At 37.0% G+C, this 17,276-nt stretch overlaps 1 protein-coding gene across 3 annotated transcripts; it reads right to left on the minus strand.

Moving 5' to 3' along the window:
• On the minus strand, positions 1-17,213 carry LOC103708911 (RNA-binding protein 28). 3 transcript variants are annotated; one of them, XM_039132385.1, is made up of 20 exons: positions 17,029-17,213; positions 16,496-16,616; positions 16,339-16,399; positions 15,235-15,271; positions 13,594-13,724; positions 13,380-13,472; positions 13,200-13,278; positions 12,139-12,272; positions 10,392-10,531; positions 9,797-9,847; positions 9,627-9,706; positions 9,491-9,545; positions 9,303-9,414; positions 6,241-6,796; positions 5,871-6,084; positions 5,712-5,782; positions 4,888-5,056; positions 4,686-4,815; positions 606-1,063; positions 1-510 (listed from the first exon to the last, which is right to left on the minus strand). In XM_039132385.1, the coding sequence occupies exons 2-20, from the start codon at positions 16,607-16,609 to the stop codon at positions 253-255; spliced, it is 2,943 nt and encodes a 980-aa protein (XP_038988313.1). In that variant the 5' UTR covers positions 16,610-16,616; positions 17,029-17,213; the 3' UTR covers positions 1-252. The 3 variants fall into 3 exon arrangements, with proteins under 3 accessions (XP_038988313.1, XP_038988312.1, XP_038988314.1); XM_039132384.1 differs by having other exon boundaries at positions 13,200-13,287; XM_039132386.1 differs by lacking the exons at positions 16,496-16,616; positions 17,029-17,213 and adding an exon at positions 13,944-14,109 and having other exon boundaries at positions 13,200-13,287.
• Positions 17,214-17,276: the final 63 nt, after the last annotated feature.

Genomic DNA, 17,276 nt, shown 5'->3' on the forward strand with positions numbered 1-17,276 from the left:
TTATCAGCAAGCAAAACAACCGAACGGGCTTTCCTTTTTGCAAGTAGTCAATTTTGACACAAAAATACAGTGCTCATATCATAGATCGACAGATTTCAGTCTTACATTGCAGAAGATCCTGCAAACAGGACTCTTATGGACTTGGCTGTGCCAAATCCCCAACCAAAAACTGATTTAGGGAATGCATATATTTTACTACTCAACAAACTCTGCCACCAAGATGTACATGCAAAATCTGACGAGTGATGCCTATTAAGAATCTGACTCGAACCATCTTCTGACTTCTTTATGGCCAGAATTTGGAGCATCTTTGGCTTTGTTTGAATTGCGCTGAGAAAATTTGGAGTGGTATTGCTCTATTAACTTATCCAATTTATCTACTACATCTCCTGATGATTCCTTTATTTTCTTCAGCTTTTTATGCACCTTCCGTTGTTCCAAACCACCAGATGTTTGTATCTTCCTTTTCTTCAAAACTGTTATTGTTTCCTTTCCAGCGGACATATCCTTCTGCAAATTTGGGGAGGGGAGGGGGAGTAATTTTAGCAAGTTGGTTCAAACTATAGAAGTGAATAATATTTGAAGTACCAAGATGAAGTACTTACCTTTTCTTCTGCATTTGATTGCTTTCCTTTAACTTCTATGCCTCCCTGAAGGGAGTTTGGCTTTACAATTGACTTCCCATTTCTTGATTCTTTAACCTTCCTTCCTCTCACAAGACCTGTCTTTTGTTTTTTATCTTCCATACTTGCACTTACATCTGCATTTCTTCCCTCGCCACTCACATCTAGCTCCACTTTGGGCCCTTCAGGAGATCCAGATACATTAGATGATCTCTCATGGTCTCTCTGGCTCTTTGCGTTTTTTAACCTCCTTTTGTCCCTTCTGTTCAAGTCAGTATCCATCAACTCAGGTGAAGAGCTTTGTTGCGGATTTGCTAGTCTATCTTCAGAGTTGCCATGATTCTGCTTTATAGTCTCTAATTTAGCTTTCTGCAGCCTTAATTTCTGGATGTTATCAAGAGCAAACTCCACGATAGGGCGATGTTCTGGACCAAAGGTTTCTAAAACAGAAAATGCGCAATTAAATCAATATTAAACAACTTTTCTGTTTCGTAGTATAGAGATTTAAAAAGAGCGTGTCAAAATGCATTCACAATTGGTTGACCAATGAACAAGTAAAAAGAACAGGAATAAGAATAAATTTAACAGAAAAAATCATGAATGGGAAATTAAAAGCAACAGGCCAACTTCAATAAAGAGCTGTAAAAAAAAATCAACATTTTTAATCATCAGTCACTGCTCAGAATCCTATTCAACACAGTTTTTCCTACTGAACAGAAAAGCCAAGTGGAATATTTGCATTGTTAATGCCTTTTGCCGGTAGGTTCCATTATCACAAAGCTGCCCCAAAAAATGGTCTGGTTCCAAGATGTAGAATCCATGTTGAATCACCACTTAGCAGGGTTACAATAACTTGGGTCTCTCGCTTAGGCGGGACACCAAATCCATGTATCTTTACCGATTAACTAATTTCTCGATGGTAGAGCTGATCCTAAAGAGACACCACTTCCTCATCAATTTATCTTAAATTGAAACCTTTTGGCACAAATTTATCCCAGTTTTACCAAGGAAGCAACCCGTTTTTCACCTTGAATTGGTCAAAATACATGGAATTTCTGAGTTTCATGGAGGATTAGATCCTATAACAAAGGGTCTATGGCTAAGCAATATTGCATACCATCATCTAGCTACTGCAATTCTTTTCCTGGCCGATGATCATATGTACAGGACCAACTGGGGCATTGGACATCATGTTAAAGACATTTTAGAGGCTCACAAAACCATGTACAGGGATAGGTTCCTCTGCATTTCTAATTTATTCTTAGAAATGTCTGATTCCTTAATTATGGACATATCCACCACTTGCATCTCAGCTAAATTTCTGCTACTGCGAAAGCTTGTTCCCAATGTTGCAAAACCATAACTCTCTTCAAATCATTTACAAGGTTCTTTGCAGTAATTTCTCAAGGCAACTCTTTGAACACTACAGTCCAAGTTGCACACTGCTCACACCAGTTCATTCTTAGTAGTTGGAATCTTCTACCTAGGATAATGCACACACTTCCAAATCTTCCTGAGATCTCGAACCTACGCCTGCTTTCTAAATGCTTCGTTACTAAAGATGTACACACTTCGAAATCTTCTTGAAATCTCGAACCTGCACCTGCTTTGTAAGCACTTCCTTACCAAAAGTATTTCTAAAATATCCACTTCCTTGCCCCTGCTTCCGCATCAGCACTCAATTCTGACAACTAAGGGTTGGCTTGAAAAAATAACATCTAAACAACTCTATTGTCTCAAGAACATGCTAATTCAGGGAAAGGAGAACACACCAGATGAATATATTGAAAATTAAAATTTTTCACCTGTGTTATATATCAGAGGACACTATCTCAGCTAGAGTCCATCTCCATTTCCTATCACAAATTTCACGAATTCTCCTTTATATGTTGTTATTTTGAGTTTAACATCCGAAATGGATGCCCTAAAAAGTGAATCAATGAGCTACATGATATAAGATGATATATTCTAAGATTCCAATTGAAGAGATTCCGAAATTTTAACTCCAGCCTAGCGCCTTTATTTTTAACTAAGACCTGTCATGCATTATCAAGCAACTTGTAGTTGATCGCCACTGTTAGATTACAGCACCAATCTGGGCACTCCATCACAGTACCAGCCCCTTCTAACACCATCCTCGGAATCAGGCTATAGGCTATGCATTGTCAGGCAACTACAGCGCCAAGTAGGATTAGAGCATAGGAATTGGTCTACTTTTAAACAAACACAAAATGGAGAAAAATCAGGGTAAAGTAAAAGGAACGAATATTATTTATGATTTTTGACACCAACCAAATAGATACGTGGCCTAAAGGCATTCCATTTCATTTTCCTCATAATTTTAAAAATGAAAAATGTGTCAATAACAAATAAAAAGGTCAGGATTAAATAAAAAGTCCAGAACCAACAGGATGCAAATGCATATTCTAAACAATAAAAGCCCTTTATGAAGAATATATACTTTCACAAATCACAGCTTTTAGTATAGAAAAACATATTACTTAGAGAAAGTGCGTGGAAGCATTCTTTCAAATTAATCTCTTTCCATTATGATCTCGATTTTCTAGATTTCTTTGCTCTTCGTATTTAGTCCTTTTTCTCATCTTTTCCTCTTTCCCTGATTATTTTACATCCTTAATCAATGTTAAAATGAATGGAATATAAGAGAAGGCACGCCCTTTTGAGAAAATAGCCTGGCTCTGATAAGTACTGTGATAGTCTATATTTCCATGTCATTTCTTCTTCCTCGGGTTTCCTTTAAAATCTCCTTTACAGGCATCTACTTGCATCTTCTTCCGATTGTTAGGAGTGCTAGAGGCATTTGCAGGACTTCAATGACAATCAGTTATGCCCGTTGGCCCTAGCAAGTTGAAACAAAGATGCTATGTGATGTATGACTACCCTTCTCATATCTGTAAAATATTAATTTCCTCAATTGAGCACAGCTATGGGAGTGAAGACTAGAGCTCTCAGAAGATTTAGGGTATGGAGATGCTCAGGAAGCAGGTGCAAAGGTCAGATTCCAAAGAAATTTCAAAGTGAAGCAATCTAGGTAGAATATTTTCAGCTTTTCATGAATCAGTTCTTAAAATAATCCTCAAAAAAATCTAAAGCGCAGAAATTATTGACATGTGAGAAACTTCTCATTTCTCCACAGTTTTGTGCTGATATATGTCAGGGACCATGTAGCTTACTCATCTTTTGCATGGGAGAAACTGTGAATGGAATGCATGATTACCTAAAGAGGTTTTAAACACATTTAATTAGTAAAAGAAATAATAGTTGAGTGAGATGTGTGGGGGTTTAAAAATTCACATGCATTGAACAGTAAGGTGAAATATTAATATAAAGTACTTTGCAATGAAGAGGTGATTTACAAAAAAGAGCAGAGAAATTCTAACTATATTTCAATAGAAACATGAAAAATAAAAGATGAAGAGAACAGTTGAAAATCTCAGAAAAAGGAGTAGCAGGGCAAAGTTCACATAGAAGGATCATGAAAAATGCACAATGAATTGAATATAAAGCAAGAGATGTAACAATAGTGGAGCAAATTTCATAATATTTTATACTTACTATGGTGCAGATTTTAACTTTTAAAAGCTTCACATGTTGATAGTGCTTAATATGCATGCAAGTAAGACCGAAAAGATAGGAACATAGAACTATATAAACAATATCAAAACACCAAAAAAAACAGCCAGCATAAATGGCATTACCAGCCAGCCAGCTAGTACTCCGTGCATGTGCACCTGGTGAAATTTTCATACCATGTATTGGTAATTCTTACAACAATAATATATACAATCAAGAAGAGAAACCAATTAAGAGCTTTTAAGCAAATGCCATTATAACACCGACCAAGCCAAATCCAGCAGATAGGACACCTCTGTAGGTAAAATAAGGTTCCCATGTTCACAACTTGTTGGTAAACATAGGAAAAGGAAGAGGTGGCATGCTCCACACCAACTATAACATAGAAACCATATAGTCAACATTCATTATTTCCTCTTTAGGACCATACCTTTCCAAGGGCCAAATGTAAATGACATCCTATCTTACCCGGATTGTTATTAAGAACCCTTAGGGCCACAAGTGCATGCTCATGTTCTTCAAAATCAACAAAAGCGACACCACGTGAATGTTTCTGGACAGAAACCTTTCCTTTCTTCACATCCTTTAAGATCTTTACCTGGATATAGGGTAACAAAGTCAGTAGACCAAAACAACATACAAATACATTGAGAATCCAAATGCGTCAAACCTGTTTAATCTTAGGTTTTTGCTTGCAAGCACGAGAAATGACAGCATCTCTACAAAGTCTCTTCACTTCTTCAGATGTCATTGTCTTTGGCACATTATACATAATAAGTCTAGTTCTCGATACATGAAATTTAGGAGATCGAAGCATTTCCAACTTTTTCTTAGATAACCTGTATCAAAAGTTTGATTTGTAAATAACCGTAAGAAAACAAGACAATCTACCGGTTGATGTAATAATTACACTTCCAAAGACAAGTTACTTTATATACTACTTCTAAACTCAACCCACTAGGTCCAGAGGGATCAACTAGGAAAGGGCAGTTGGAGAAGAGACGGTGCCCGAGAGAGCCATCATGGGGGTCGCGGTGCCCAATCCCTGCAGGATTAAAAAAAACCCTCTTGGGCATCAGGCCCCTCAATGTTTTTTTAATCCTGCTGGGGATCAAACCCTGCGATCCCTATGAAGGTTCTCTTGGAAACGGCCACTTCTTCTCCGGTTCCCCTTCCCCAGCCGATCCTGCCAGATGTTTACGGGGTTTCTCCTAGAAAGTCCTTAAGCATATCACGAAACCTAATCTTAATTGACAAAATACTACGGAAAATCGAAGCCAGCACTAAATTTAATCCAGAGACTTGAGTACAGTGACTAATTTGCACAAGCATCAACTAAAAAAGAAAAAGTCACTGAGTTTGCCAGAATCTGCCAGTAATAATTGCATAAGCATCATTGAAGAAAAAGAATTCAACCAATGAAAGAAAGTACATAAAATTCATATTGAATACAAAGGTCGTACATGAATTAAAAATTAAATATTATTAACTTACATCTCACGTTTTTGCATATCAGCCTCTGAGACCCCTTCAGCTGCTAGTGTTCCAGCAAGAATCTCACCTTCCTGTTCCAACATAGAAATTAGAAAAATTTCTTCTGCGCCGCAGAGCATGATACCAGAACATGTCATAAGGAGAAGAGAGAAAAATTACCTTTGTCAGATACAAATTGCGTCGGTCATGAACCTCATTCTTTGTTTTTTCAAGCTCTTTCCTGTGAGCTGATTCCTTGTCCAGAGCCTTTAAAACTGTCAGTGGTCTCCCCTTCATAATGATGCCCAAACCAGGTGCAGCACTTGCTGCAGTAACTGCTGCATCTGCTGCAGCTGCTGTACTGAATTTTAGAAAAGCAGTTCCCCTTGGTCGCCTGCAGAAGCAACCAAAGAGAAACTCATAATATTCTGTTACAAAATGCCAGAACTAGACTCTCACCAGTTATTTGTATACAAAAAATGGTTTCTTTGAAGCTGAAGGCTCTTATTGTTGTGAGAAAAATCAAACTAGAATGCAAAATCTGACATACTTGGTGAGTTGATGAAGGACTGGTAGAAAAGATTGAACCTCCCCAAAAACAGAGAATCTTTGCTTCACCTCCTCAATATCAATATCAAATGGAAGGTTGCTGATGAAAATTGTTCTATCCAAGTTGGTGTCTCTTTTCTTCAATGCTTGAACACTATGATCTGATCCTTTGGCAACTTTAGGTTCAGCTATGCCAGGTTCTTTTTCAGACAAAAGAGATTCCTTACTTTCAGAATTCCACATCTTTTGAAATTTATCCATACTTTCATCTGTTTTGGAATTGTCACCATGTGATGGATCAGATACATGTGCCGAGGATTTGATCAAGGTTTCAAGAACCTTTCTAGCAACTTCTGCCTCTCTCTCAAAATCTACTTCCACAGGAAGAATGTCACTCTTGAAAGGACTCGAAACTTTTTGAACTGCATCATTTTCACCATTATGGTGCTGGGGTTCTCCAACAGTCTCAAGTTCAACATCTTTTCCAACCATATTATCTTCACTGATTTCATCTTGCTCGTCACTGTCGTTGTCACTGTCGCCATCACTAAGGTTTTCTGCAAAAAGAGACTATCGATAGAAACAAAGAAACAAACATCTGTATATCATGTTGTCTCTATAAGTATGGAGTAACTATTGGAATGGGAAGAGAAAACAATGATGGACTCCCATAATCAACAAGCGTCGTTTCACCACAGAAGACAAACTACTCTACGAGTATGGAACAACGAAGCTAGCAACAAATGATCCTGCATCTAGGATATGTAGATCATGATGGCCATATTTAAGCAGAAAAAAGCCAAGAAACCAACAAACATATCTGCTCTGCCTAGAAGATAGGTCACTTCCAGATTTTTATGAAAGTAAGAGATATATCGCCAAGTCTTGGCCACGCATATCCTAAACCCTTGATGCAACTATAATATGTAGCATGTAACTTGAAGACATGATACAAAGTTTATAACAGCCTAAACCTATTTCTCTTTTGAACATCATGGCAATTCAATTTCTGTCTTTGACGTCCGATGCTATAATCAGGGACCATTGCTTTCTTACAAAGGATCTATGCCAAATACAATCCTGAAAAAGCTTTCTGGGTAGAAAATTAAATCATGGGGAAAGAGCTGGAGAAGTTAGCTTGCATCAAATAAATTTATTACTTACGATAAAAAGATTAACAAATCTATTAGGGTTGAAAGGTTGGAGACTAGGTGTGATAAGGAGGCCATTGTATTGGTACAGAGAACTTTGAAATGGGACCCCTTAATCATCTCATATGTGTCCTTGTCAATCTTTAATTATTCCTCTTCTTTTAACATCAAGAACAAATAATAGCGTATGTTGGGCTTTTGACCAAGAGTAGAACAGCCAAAGATGAGGTGGAGATAACTAAAGTCCTTGGTGTTAGTTAAGAGTGTTAGCAAGTATGACCAACTAATTATGGTGATTGGCAAGGGATCTCAAATTAATATTGCTTTCTTTCAATAGGGAAGGGCTTTTCACTGAAAAGACTGTATTCTACCACTAGTTGCATAATGAAGTTCAAGTAATGTAACAAAGTAGTATTTGAGAAGTTTAATTGGTCAAATATGCAGGATGCTTTGTCTAGAAACCTAAGCAGATTTGTAGCCTCCTTACTTTACCTTATAGTCCAACTAAATCATGACTTATTATATAAAAGTGATGATTTAAGTCAGAAGGCAGACCTTTGCAATGATTGGAGATCATATATGTGGATAAGCTTTTCATACAGAACTTCATCAGATTGATCACAAAGGAAGTGCTACTTCAACGGATCCTCAAAGATGAGTGTTTTAATGATGGAATATCAAGACCTCCTTAATGAAAAAGAAATCAAGTGGTCATGGTCAAAGGGTAAGGCAATAAAAGAAGGTATGTCAAGTACTTCGTTTCCTTATTTGTGCCAAAAGAAGAAACTGAACCTAAATAAAAGCTTTTGCTTGGCATCGAAGATATTAAAATTGAAGCTATCAATAATTTCTGCTTTCTTTCTACAACATAATTTTTAGTTTGACCAGTGCTAGGTGTTCTAGTTTACCACTACTTAGAGAAAGTCCTTACAAGCCATGGTCAAGAGCACGAAAGAAGAGGTTTCAAAGGTATCAAAAGCTATGGAGACTTTATAAACTCAAGACTTAATTTGTTGCCTTCTTTCCTATCTGTACAACTTTCGAGTCATTTCAAGGAACTAACAGTAAATATGGCCTAGGGTAATTCAGTCATTGCAAAGGACAAATCCCAAGGAACTGATAACCCTGACCTATACATGGCAGAAGGTTCACTAGTTAATGTTTATTATCAAATGTATGAGAAGTAACATACTAGGTCAGGATCATTGGTATTTTTCATCATGACTAATACAAACAGCACTAAAAAGATTATAATCCAAATAAATCATAAAATGCATAAAAAAAGGATGTTTCAGGCATATGTTCAGTCCTAAGTTGGTGTTATCGTGAGTCATGACAATGATGTACATGTCAGAATGTTAATTAATAAGCATGGAGAGGGCAATACATATACATACATACACATACATATACATGTATGTGTATAAATGCATCTGTACATGTATGTGTGTGTATCTAATAAAGCAGAAGATGTTAAAGCCTTGAGTGGATGTTCAGCAATGAAGTGCATGCGAGGAAGCCTAATATTGCAGAACAGAATGATAAATGATAATGATCTCTCAAGATGGTAACAAAGAAGGAATGGTGCACAAGTGAGAGGTTCAGATATTTAAAAGAAGACATGGCGAATAAAGTAAGAGGTTTAAATGTTTGAGACTCAGAACCAAAAGCAGATACAAGAGAACCTAGACAAAGTTGTGATCAAGATCCAGATCTAAACCTTACAGGCCCCCAAAATGGAACAAGCCAACCTGTAATTATTGTTTAATTTCTTTATTCAGCTATTACTCCACAAGTAATGTTTTCAGTTGGTAATAAAAAGCATCAAAATTAATGCACTAGCATGTTCACAAAACTAGAAAATAGCACAAAGGGTATAAAAACAAAATAAGATGAAGGGTCTAGAAGTTACCATCTTTTGAAGTAGCAGACTTTGTAGCAACCTCATATACTCTCTTTGGAACAGCCCAATCAACAGCAATAGGTCTCTTTGCAATCACACGCCCATTGACATTTTTTATGGCCTAGAAAGGAAAGCATCATTACAACTTTAATAATCACAGAATTCTTCTAGTATGACAGAATTGTAACTAACCGTACATTTTCTGCATCCTGCTTGCATGTAAATGAGACAAAAGCAAAGCCTTTTGAGATTCTGGAAAAAGTAGAAAAACCAACATGATATTTCATTGTAAATTTAATAACTGAATAAAGAAATATAACATTAAGCGGATACCCTTCTGATTTTTGTGGAATTAACACATCCCACACAAAACCTGCTGAGCTAAAGATATCTTTGATCTTGCCAATTGTAACCTGCATTCAAAATTTATATCAGCTTAACTAGTGTTCCTTAAACAACAAACCAGTATAAGTGATTTCGGTATGTTATACTACGTTAAGCACCTTGAATGGCAGATTCCTGACTATCACTCTCCACTTCCTAGTTTTTGAGCCCTGAATCAGAATGATATAAGGAAATAATATTGGAAATATTTGGACAAAGAAATGAAGAGTCTTATAACAGTTGACATTCAACTGGTGATGTTTAAAGTAAATTATCAGCAAATGATACATCGAGTTAGAGCATAGGTGCACCTTACTATTACAACTACATAGTTAACTTCTTGACTGGAACCAATTGTATCTATCATCCAAGCAATGACATTCTGTAATTCACCATGCAGTATAGTAAAATTTGCAGATTTTTTAAGTTAAGGAAAATCAAAATGCTTGTCATATACCGATTATATATGTTGATCTTACAAAAACTGTCCTTACATAATTTGATAAAAACCTAAGTGCAACTTTTATGTGACCATTCAACTGAAGCTATGTTTTTTAAGCCACTCAATAATAACTGAAAATGCATGATCCTGTCAAAATAAAATTATATATCGGATGCAATTCATAATCCAAGTTAATAAAAAAGGATAGAACATTTCAAAAATCTATTATTTTTAGATTGCAAATTGTATATGTAGCATAGGAAAAAACATACCTCCCCACCCAATTGCCGAGCCCAAACACAAGCACCCTTTATCTCTTTCTGGTGCAACTTTTTAACAGCATCACATGCAGACTTGACACTAGTATAAAGTACTGCTGAAGCTTCTAGTTTGCATCCGTCTCGAGAAAGCCCTGGAAAAGTATTACAATTTATTGTTAATGTTCACCATAAACTCCAATGGGAGGATATTTCAAATTAGAGTCTCAAACAATATTCATTATTTTGTGGGGAGGGACTGTTGTTATAACTAAGGCAGGTAATGCAAAAGAACGTTTCCATAAAATTAAGTGGACTAGCTACAAAAACAATTGCGCAGATTAGGTGGCCAAGTAGTTTAAGAAGTGGACCAAGTTGCATCTAGAAAGTAACAACAAGTTATGCATTGCTACTATAATTGTGCCCCTATTTCCATCCATATATTTCACGTCACTAAGTGATGATTTGCAAGATTCATCTAATGTTTGTTACTAGCCTCGGTTGATGTTCATTTTTTTATTTTAATCATTTAAACTTTCTTATTCTGAGCACAACATTTGTCATAGACACAATGATAATGTGTCAGCGCAGATTAGGCAACATGAGTCAATAATGTACACTAATGACAACTTGGGACACCGTGTTTCCAACTTGCCTACCACTGATCTGGTAGTATATGCTACACATTAAGGGGTTGTTTTGATGCTGGAAGATCTTATTGGTCAGATAAGATCTTCTGGCAGGGGCCATTCGTCTTTGAAAAATACATAGGTGATGCATGGCTCAAGGAAATGGCAGGCACCAGGCAGCAACTAATCCCCATTTTCTAGGAATAACCAATACCTCCTGCAAGGTGTTTTATCCTATCCCTAAAACATAAGGATTAGCTGTCACTTAGCTTCCCCAATCTCTTCAAACTACCTAACCTCCGCTGTATTTTTAAAACTGAAACTACAGAACTGGAAATATGTCATCCAATAAAATACTATGCGCCTCCGTTCTCTGACACACATACATACGCACACGCATGTGCATGCGCACAAAAAAAAAGAAATCAAGAAAAAGGAGAGAGAAGCTGGACAAGGTTTTCTCCTAAATCCAAGAAGATGGGCAATGCCTGTCTCATAAAACTCCATACTAAGTCTATTTTGAAAAAAAAAGTGGTTGATTGACTTCTAATATCTAAGAGAGAATCTTTCACCACTTGCATTAATTAGATTATGGGAGAAAATTTATCCAATTCTAAAAAATAAGCAAAAAGAATTGAATAGAATTAAATAAAGGAGTTCCATTAGCTCCAAAATGAAATAAGTGATGGAAAACCAAAGTAACTCAACAAAGTAAACTGAAAGAAAGTTCCAACCACATGCATTGTTTACCTCATGTATAATATAGAGAGGCCTTTTCATGTCTCTTCTAATAAATACTTAGACAATGTACTAATAATTGGTGACAGCAGATCATGCATGATATAGTCAATACTCAATACTTAGCAATGAACCTGACTTGTCATAAACTCCAACTGCACCAACTCTAATCATGCCGTAAAAGGGCCACAATCAAATCTAATTAGATCCCTCTATAAAGACCCAAATAAAAGCTCTCACCGTAGGTCCTTCATATTGACCAAATGATTGTTTCCCTCATCTCTTTTAAGACGGTTTCCTTAAAATACACCCACAAAATTTCTGGAAAGACAATACCATAAAAAAAATAATCAAACACAATTGAGCTATGAATGTTAAATTGAATAGATACAAACCATGGAGCTCTAGCTCTTCCTTTGGTAGAGGATAATTTATAGAACATATGGTGCCAATATCTCCAGCCAGATGGAACACTTCATCTGCCATCTCATTGTTAATAAGACCACCGAATATAACAGTTCTTGCAACCCTACACAAGACAAAAGAGAAGATGATTAATTCAAGGACATTCTGCAAAATATTTGGAAGAAGAAAGGCATTACACGGTCAGGAAAGTCAAAAAGAGCTAATAATTTTTGGCGTAATAGACGATACAATATATTACATTCTCCCTCGAAAGTTTGCTGACAGCAATTTATATTTGCATTTCACCGTATTTATCTCATTTCCTTCATGAAAACACTACACTACCAAATAAAAGTATAACAATGTCATAAAATAGGAAACTAATGCAACCTTCTGCTTAAACACGCCTTATACATAAGCACTAGTCAACATCTAACCATGTAATCAAATGATTTAGCCCATCCCAAAATCAGGTGCTTAGGGCCCACCCCACCTAAAGCAGCCACTTAGGAGGAGACCCAACATTCAAGTCAAGGAAATAAGAAAACCAGACACCAGTAGCCAAAAGAAAATAAACATGTAACAGATTTAGATAGATGAAGAGGGACTAACTGTATTTATATTGCCAAAAGAATATATTATCATGTTGTGAACTTCTAGCATACCTCATTCTTGCTAGACATTTACAGCGGCAAACATGTTTTGATCTAAAGGGTCCAAAACAAGGTAGAAACAATTATTTTCTTTTTTCTTTCTTAGCTTTTTATGATATCTCATCATGAATAACACCATGAGTCATAAGGAAAGTTAACAAGGAGCTGAAACTACAAAAATGTTAGCTGCTTTGGACAAGAAATTTAACAAGCAGAAAGAAAAAGGATAACAAAGGGATTTTCCTAATAATATATTCTCCTCAAAAAGAAAGGAAAAACAAAATTTTGTAACTCCATGTCAATTATTATTAATATAACTGCTTCCAGAGTTTGTTTAGATAGTAATTTTTGGAAGGCATATATGATGATATAATCAAGATTGATATACCCAGTCATACCTCTGCTTTTCTGAGCCATCTGCCTTATCCGGAGGGTGACTGCCTGGTACCACTACATTCCTCGCATCCTTGGTAACTCCTGCAGTTTCTGAATTGTCAACATAATCAATTTTTACAGTCAATGCAACGGGAACATAGTGGAAAGATATATAAGAGAAAAGATCAAAATTAGTTAAAAACCTAAGCCTTGTGCTTGTGAAGCTTCTTTATGTTTATTGACACTGCAAGAATCAATTGTCTCATTTATTGCACCGGTGTCGCTTGACTGGACTTCTGCAGAATATGAAGACTCATAAAGATGTATTGGTGGTCATTACCACAAAAAACTGTTGTAAACTGTTATACTAAAACAACTTGGGCATAATAAACAACAAGCTTGGATGAGGGGTATAACCATTCTTTGCCTTTTTCTTGCGTTGCTCGAGAGGAAGACGATGCATTGCAAGTTTGACTTTGATTTTTCTACCACCAATAGCTGAACCATTTTTAAGTTGAATGGCACGCTCAGCATCTTCAACAGAGGCACTGAAAAATTGGGAACCCACTTTAATCATGCAAGTGGCAGTAAAAGACTCCTTGGTGTGCAATAGCATCAGTACATACCAAGATTTTAAATACCGGTATCGAATCCTATACTATTATTCTAACAAAGCGGCATGATATTGGTACAGTACCGAACACTAATGGTACATACTGAAACTAATAACATCAAAATAATCAAAAACCATCAATACCAACTGGTACCTGCGCATCAGCATGGACCAGTATAGACCGGTATGCTTGTATGTAATGGATTTCACCGTCTTGGCACCTGCAATAGTGCCAGATTCACGACAGAATGGTACAATACCAATGGTACCATCCTTTTTCGGCTTTTTTTGAATCCGAACATGATGATTTCTCCTTTTTACTATTTTAGCAAAAAAATATTGAACAAAAAAGTAGTTGCATTTCAATAGAGATCCTGAATAAATAGAAACTCATTGGATAATTGAAGAACCATTTGCTAACTTAAAAGTGTAGTGCATAAAAGGTAATCCAGTAAGATTGTCATTCAAAAAAAGTTTAAGTCAATATGTCATTTTATTTGAATGGCAAAGTCCATAGTACATTACCACTAAAAGACATTACCTTGTGTCACAAAGGTATTATGCACAAAGAAGGCCTAAAGAAACACAAGAAACTAATTGAGAGGATGATTTGTTAGAAGACAAATTTTTCATGCTCTTCCCTTGCAAAAAAGTCCATAATATTCTAGAAGTTAATGTTCTGGAAGTTAATATTCTGATTATAGTTGAAAAGAGAGCTGCCAGTATTTTTCACGGTGCACAAAGATGCACGAAAGTATGAGACTCCAAAGGTCATCCTACATGTTATCAAAAAAAAAGGAAAGTTAAAGCATTTAAAATCAAGGAATACATAGAAATTTTACTACATAATAAAAATAATATATATATATATATTATTAAAATCCGGACATCCAAGGGCAGTTTATCAAACCTGAGATCAGACTGAAATTTGATGGATCTAAAAAAAGCGGACTTGATCAAACGTGCTGTGCCTGAAATATCTACCTAGACCTGCCCAATTATTGAGCCTGCGAGCCAGAGCCTTAAGGCTAGGCGGACTTTGTGGCCAATGCCTAAATCAGATGAGTAGAAACATTTGTGATCAATAAAGAACAAGGCAAAGAGAAAGCTTGGCACTTGTAATGACAACAAAGATTGGCATAATGCCCTAACAAACATCATAATTCATTGAATTATATTTCATTAGTATCATTTTACTTATTTCAATAGAAGATTCTCAACAATCTAGGAAATTTCGGAGTGCAAGAAGCACGTCAAGGAATTTTTGGGATAAGTCTTGTCACGTGGCAGGCATTAAACAATAAAGTAATGAACCACCACATGGACTTCAAAATGATTTAATTCCATCAGCTCTAAATGTTTTTAGCCTTCCTATTACAAAGTATTATAGCAGATAGCATTAGAAGATACCAACAAAATTCAGGCCATAGAATAATCATACTTACAATTGGACAAAACCAAAGCCGCGGGTTACTTCAGAACCTGGTAAAAAGAAAGAGGTTAGAATAACTGTTCTATTATTATGAAATATATAAAAAGTTTGTAGCATGAGAAGCTAAATAAAAAATAATTAGACAAGGGAGAATTAGAAAAAATTCTCTCAAGCTAATGAAGTGCAATAAAACAAAACTATTACCACAAAACAGAAATTCAATGATTGTTCCATTCATCCAGCACACACTAGAAACCAAGGTTTCAAACATAACAGAAGTTATTAGCAAAAAAATTTCGACCACCATATACTAAAACAGTTTTTGTAGTATGCTTTGAAACTGAGATAATGAAACTTGGTAAACTTCATTATTTGCCTCTTTCAAGCTCTTCTTTTTTCTAAACCTAATCAGTGAACCAGCATAGCAGCAACATGTTCACTAGAATTACTCATCCAAGTAGTTTACAAGTTTTTCCTAAGTCTGGTAAACTATTCATCACATATTATAAAGCACATTTATGCAAATAAATAGACATTCAATGTCCTTAATCTTAAAATCTCTCCTTCCATGATATTGGAAAAAATAAATAGATGCACATAAAATGTTCTTGATCAGAGTTTCAATCATCAATTTATTGAAGAAGTGGACAACGAGACTGAAAAGAAAAGAATATCATGATTTCTTGCAATAATTGGTTTTTGATGCAATTCTTTACTATTGTATATATAATTGGTTTATTTTTTTATTTAAAACTCATGTAATTAATTTCCAATGGGTATAGAAATCGGGTCACGCATAGACAGCAACCGACACAGATGTATCAAAAAACAGTTTGAATCAAAAAGATACTCAAAAAAACACGATTTCTTGAGTAATTGGTTTCAGAAAAAACATGGTTTCTTATATCATTTGTTTCAGATGTGACTTTTACTATTATATAGAATTAAATTACTTTTTCTTCAGAGTTCGAACTCGTAATCGCCTATCAGTACGAAAATGATGTCCATACACATAAACAACAATTGCTACAGATGTATCGAGTTCCCAAGCAAAAAGATTGTCAAGAGCCAGATTGTCCAAGAACTCGAGCTACACTAAGTTTCTTTAGCCTCTTACCCTTTTCGGTGACCATAAAGCAACGCCTCACCGGACCGACATCGCTGAACACTTCTTCCAGCTATAAGCAAGAAACGAAAATACAAACGGAGGAGAGTCAAGCAGTGCTCCAAAACCACTCAAGAAGAACCAGCCAACAAGTAGTGATGATGAATACCTCGGAGGATTTGAACGAATAGGGGAGATTGGAAACGAAGATAGTAGCAGGGCAGCGCTCCCTCGCGCCCCCCTTCTCAGGCTCGCCGTTATCGCTCCTCTTCCTCCTCCCCATGGCCGTCCTACGCGAGACGGGGAAATGTTAGAAGAGAAGTGTTTTTAGGGTTTTAGCGGGGTCGTGAAGAACTGAAGATTCCGGCGTCCTTGATGCCCACGACCCATGGGCATCAAGGCATCAAGCCAACCAAATCCCTCCTCCCTCTTTCTCTCCAGTCTCCACCGGTCCACCCACGGGAAGACTCGTAGCCACCTCCCTCTCCCCCCCCCCCCCACCTAAAAAACCGGCCCGATGGGGAAGCTCCAGAGTCCCACCTCCGAGTTCTGAGCTCTCTCGCTCCCCCCACCTCTCTCTCTCTCTTTCTCTCTCTCTCTTCCATCCGGGCTTGAAGCTATATGGGGCTTTACTTCCGAGCTTGGGCAAAATTCATCCGGAATCGAGCTCGAAGAGGAGGAGGAGGAGGAGAAAAATCTTACCGGCGACTGTGAGTCGGTGACCGGAGCCGCGGAGGTTGCCGTCCGGGGGAGAAGGACACCGAAAGGAGGCGGCGGCTACAGGGAAACCGGCGGAAACCGGCTACAGGGGGCGGTGGTTCTCCGCGAGGGAAGGGGGGGCTCTCAGGCGAGGGAAGGGGGGCGGCGGCACTCAGTGAGGGAGGGGGGGGGGGGGGGGGGGGGGGGGGGGGGGGGGTTGGGTCTCAACGAGGGAAGGGGGAAGGGGGTTT

This window comes from Phoenix dactylifera, chromosome 12 (assembly GCF_009389715.1).
Source record: "Phoenix dactylifera cultivar Barhee BC4 chromosome 12, palm_55x_up_171113_PBpolish2nd_filt_p, whole genome shotgun sequence".
NCBI classification, from domain to species: Eukaryota; Viridiplantae; Streptophyta; class Magnoliopsida; order Arecales; family Arecaceae; genus Phoenix; species Phoenix dactylifera.

Bases quoted from the DNA above. Each gene is read 5' to 3' on its own strand.
- LOC103708911 (XM_039132384.1), bottom strand. From the start codon at position 16,609: ATGGGGAGGAGGAAGAGGAGCGATAACGGCGAGCCTGAGAAGGGGGGC. The intron at 13,473-13,593 runs GTTATACCCCTC...CATATTCTGCAG, and splicing joins CAAGAAAAAGGCAAAGAATG to AAGTCCAGTCAAGCGACACC. The intron at 9,415-9,490 runs GTACGGTTAGTT...TTTCCTTTCTAG, and splicing joins GCAAGCAGGATGCAGAAAAT to GCCATAAAAAATGTCAATGG.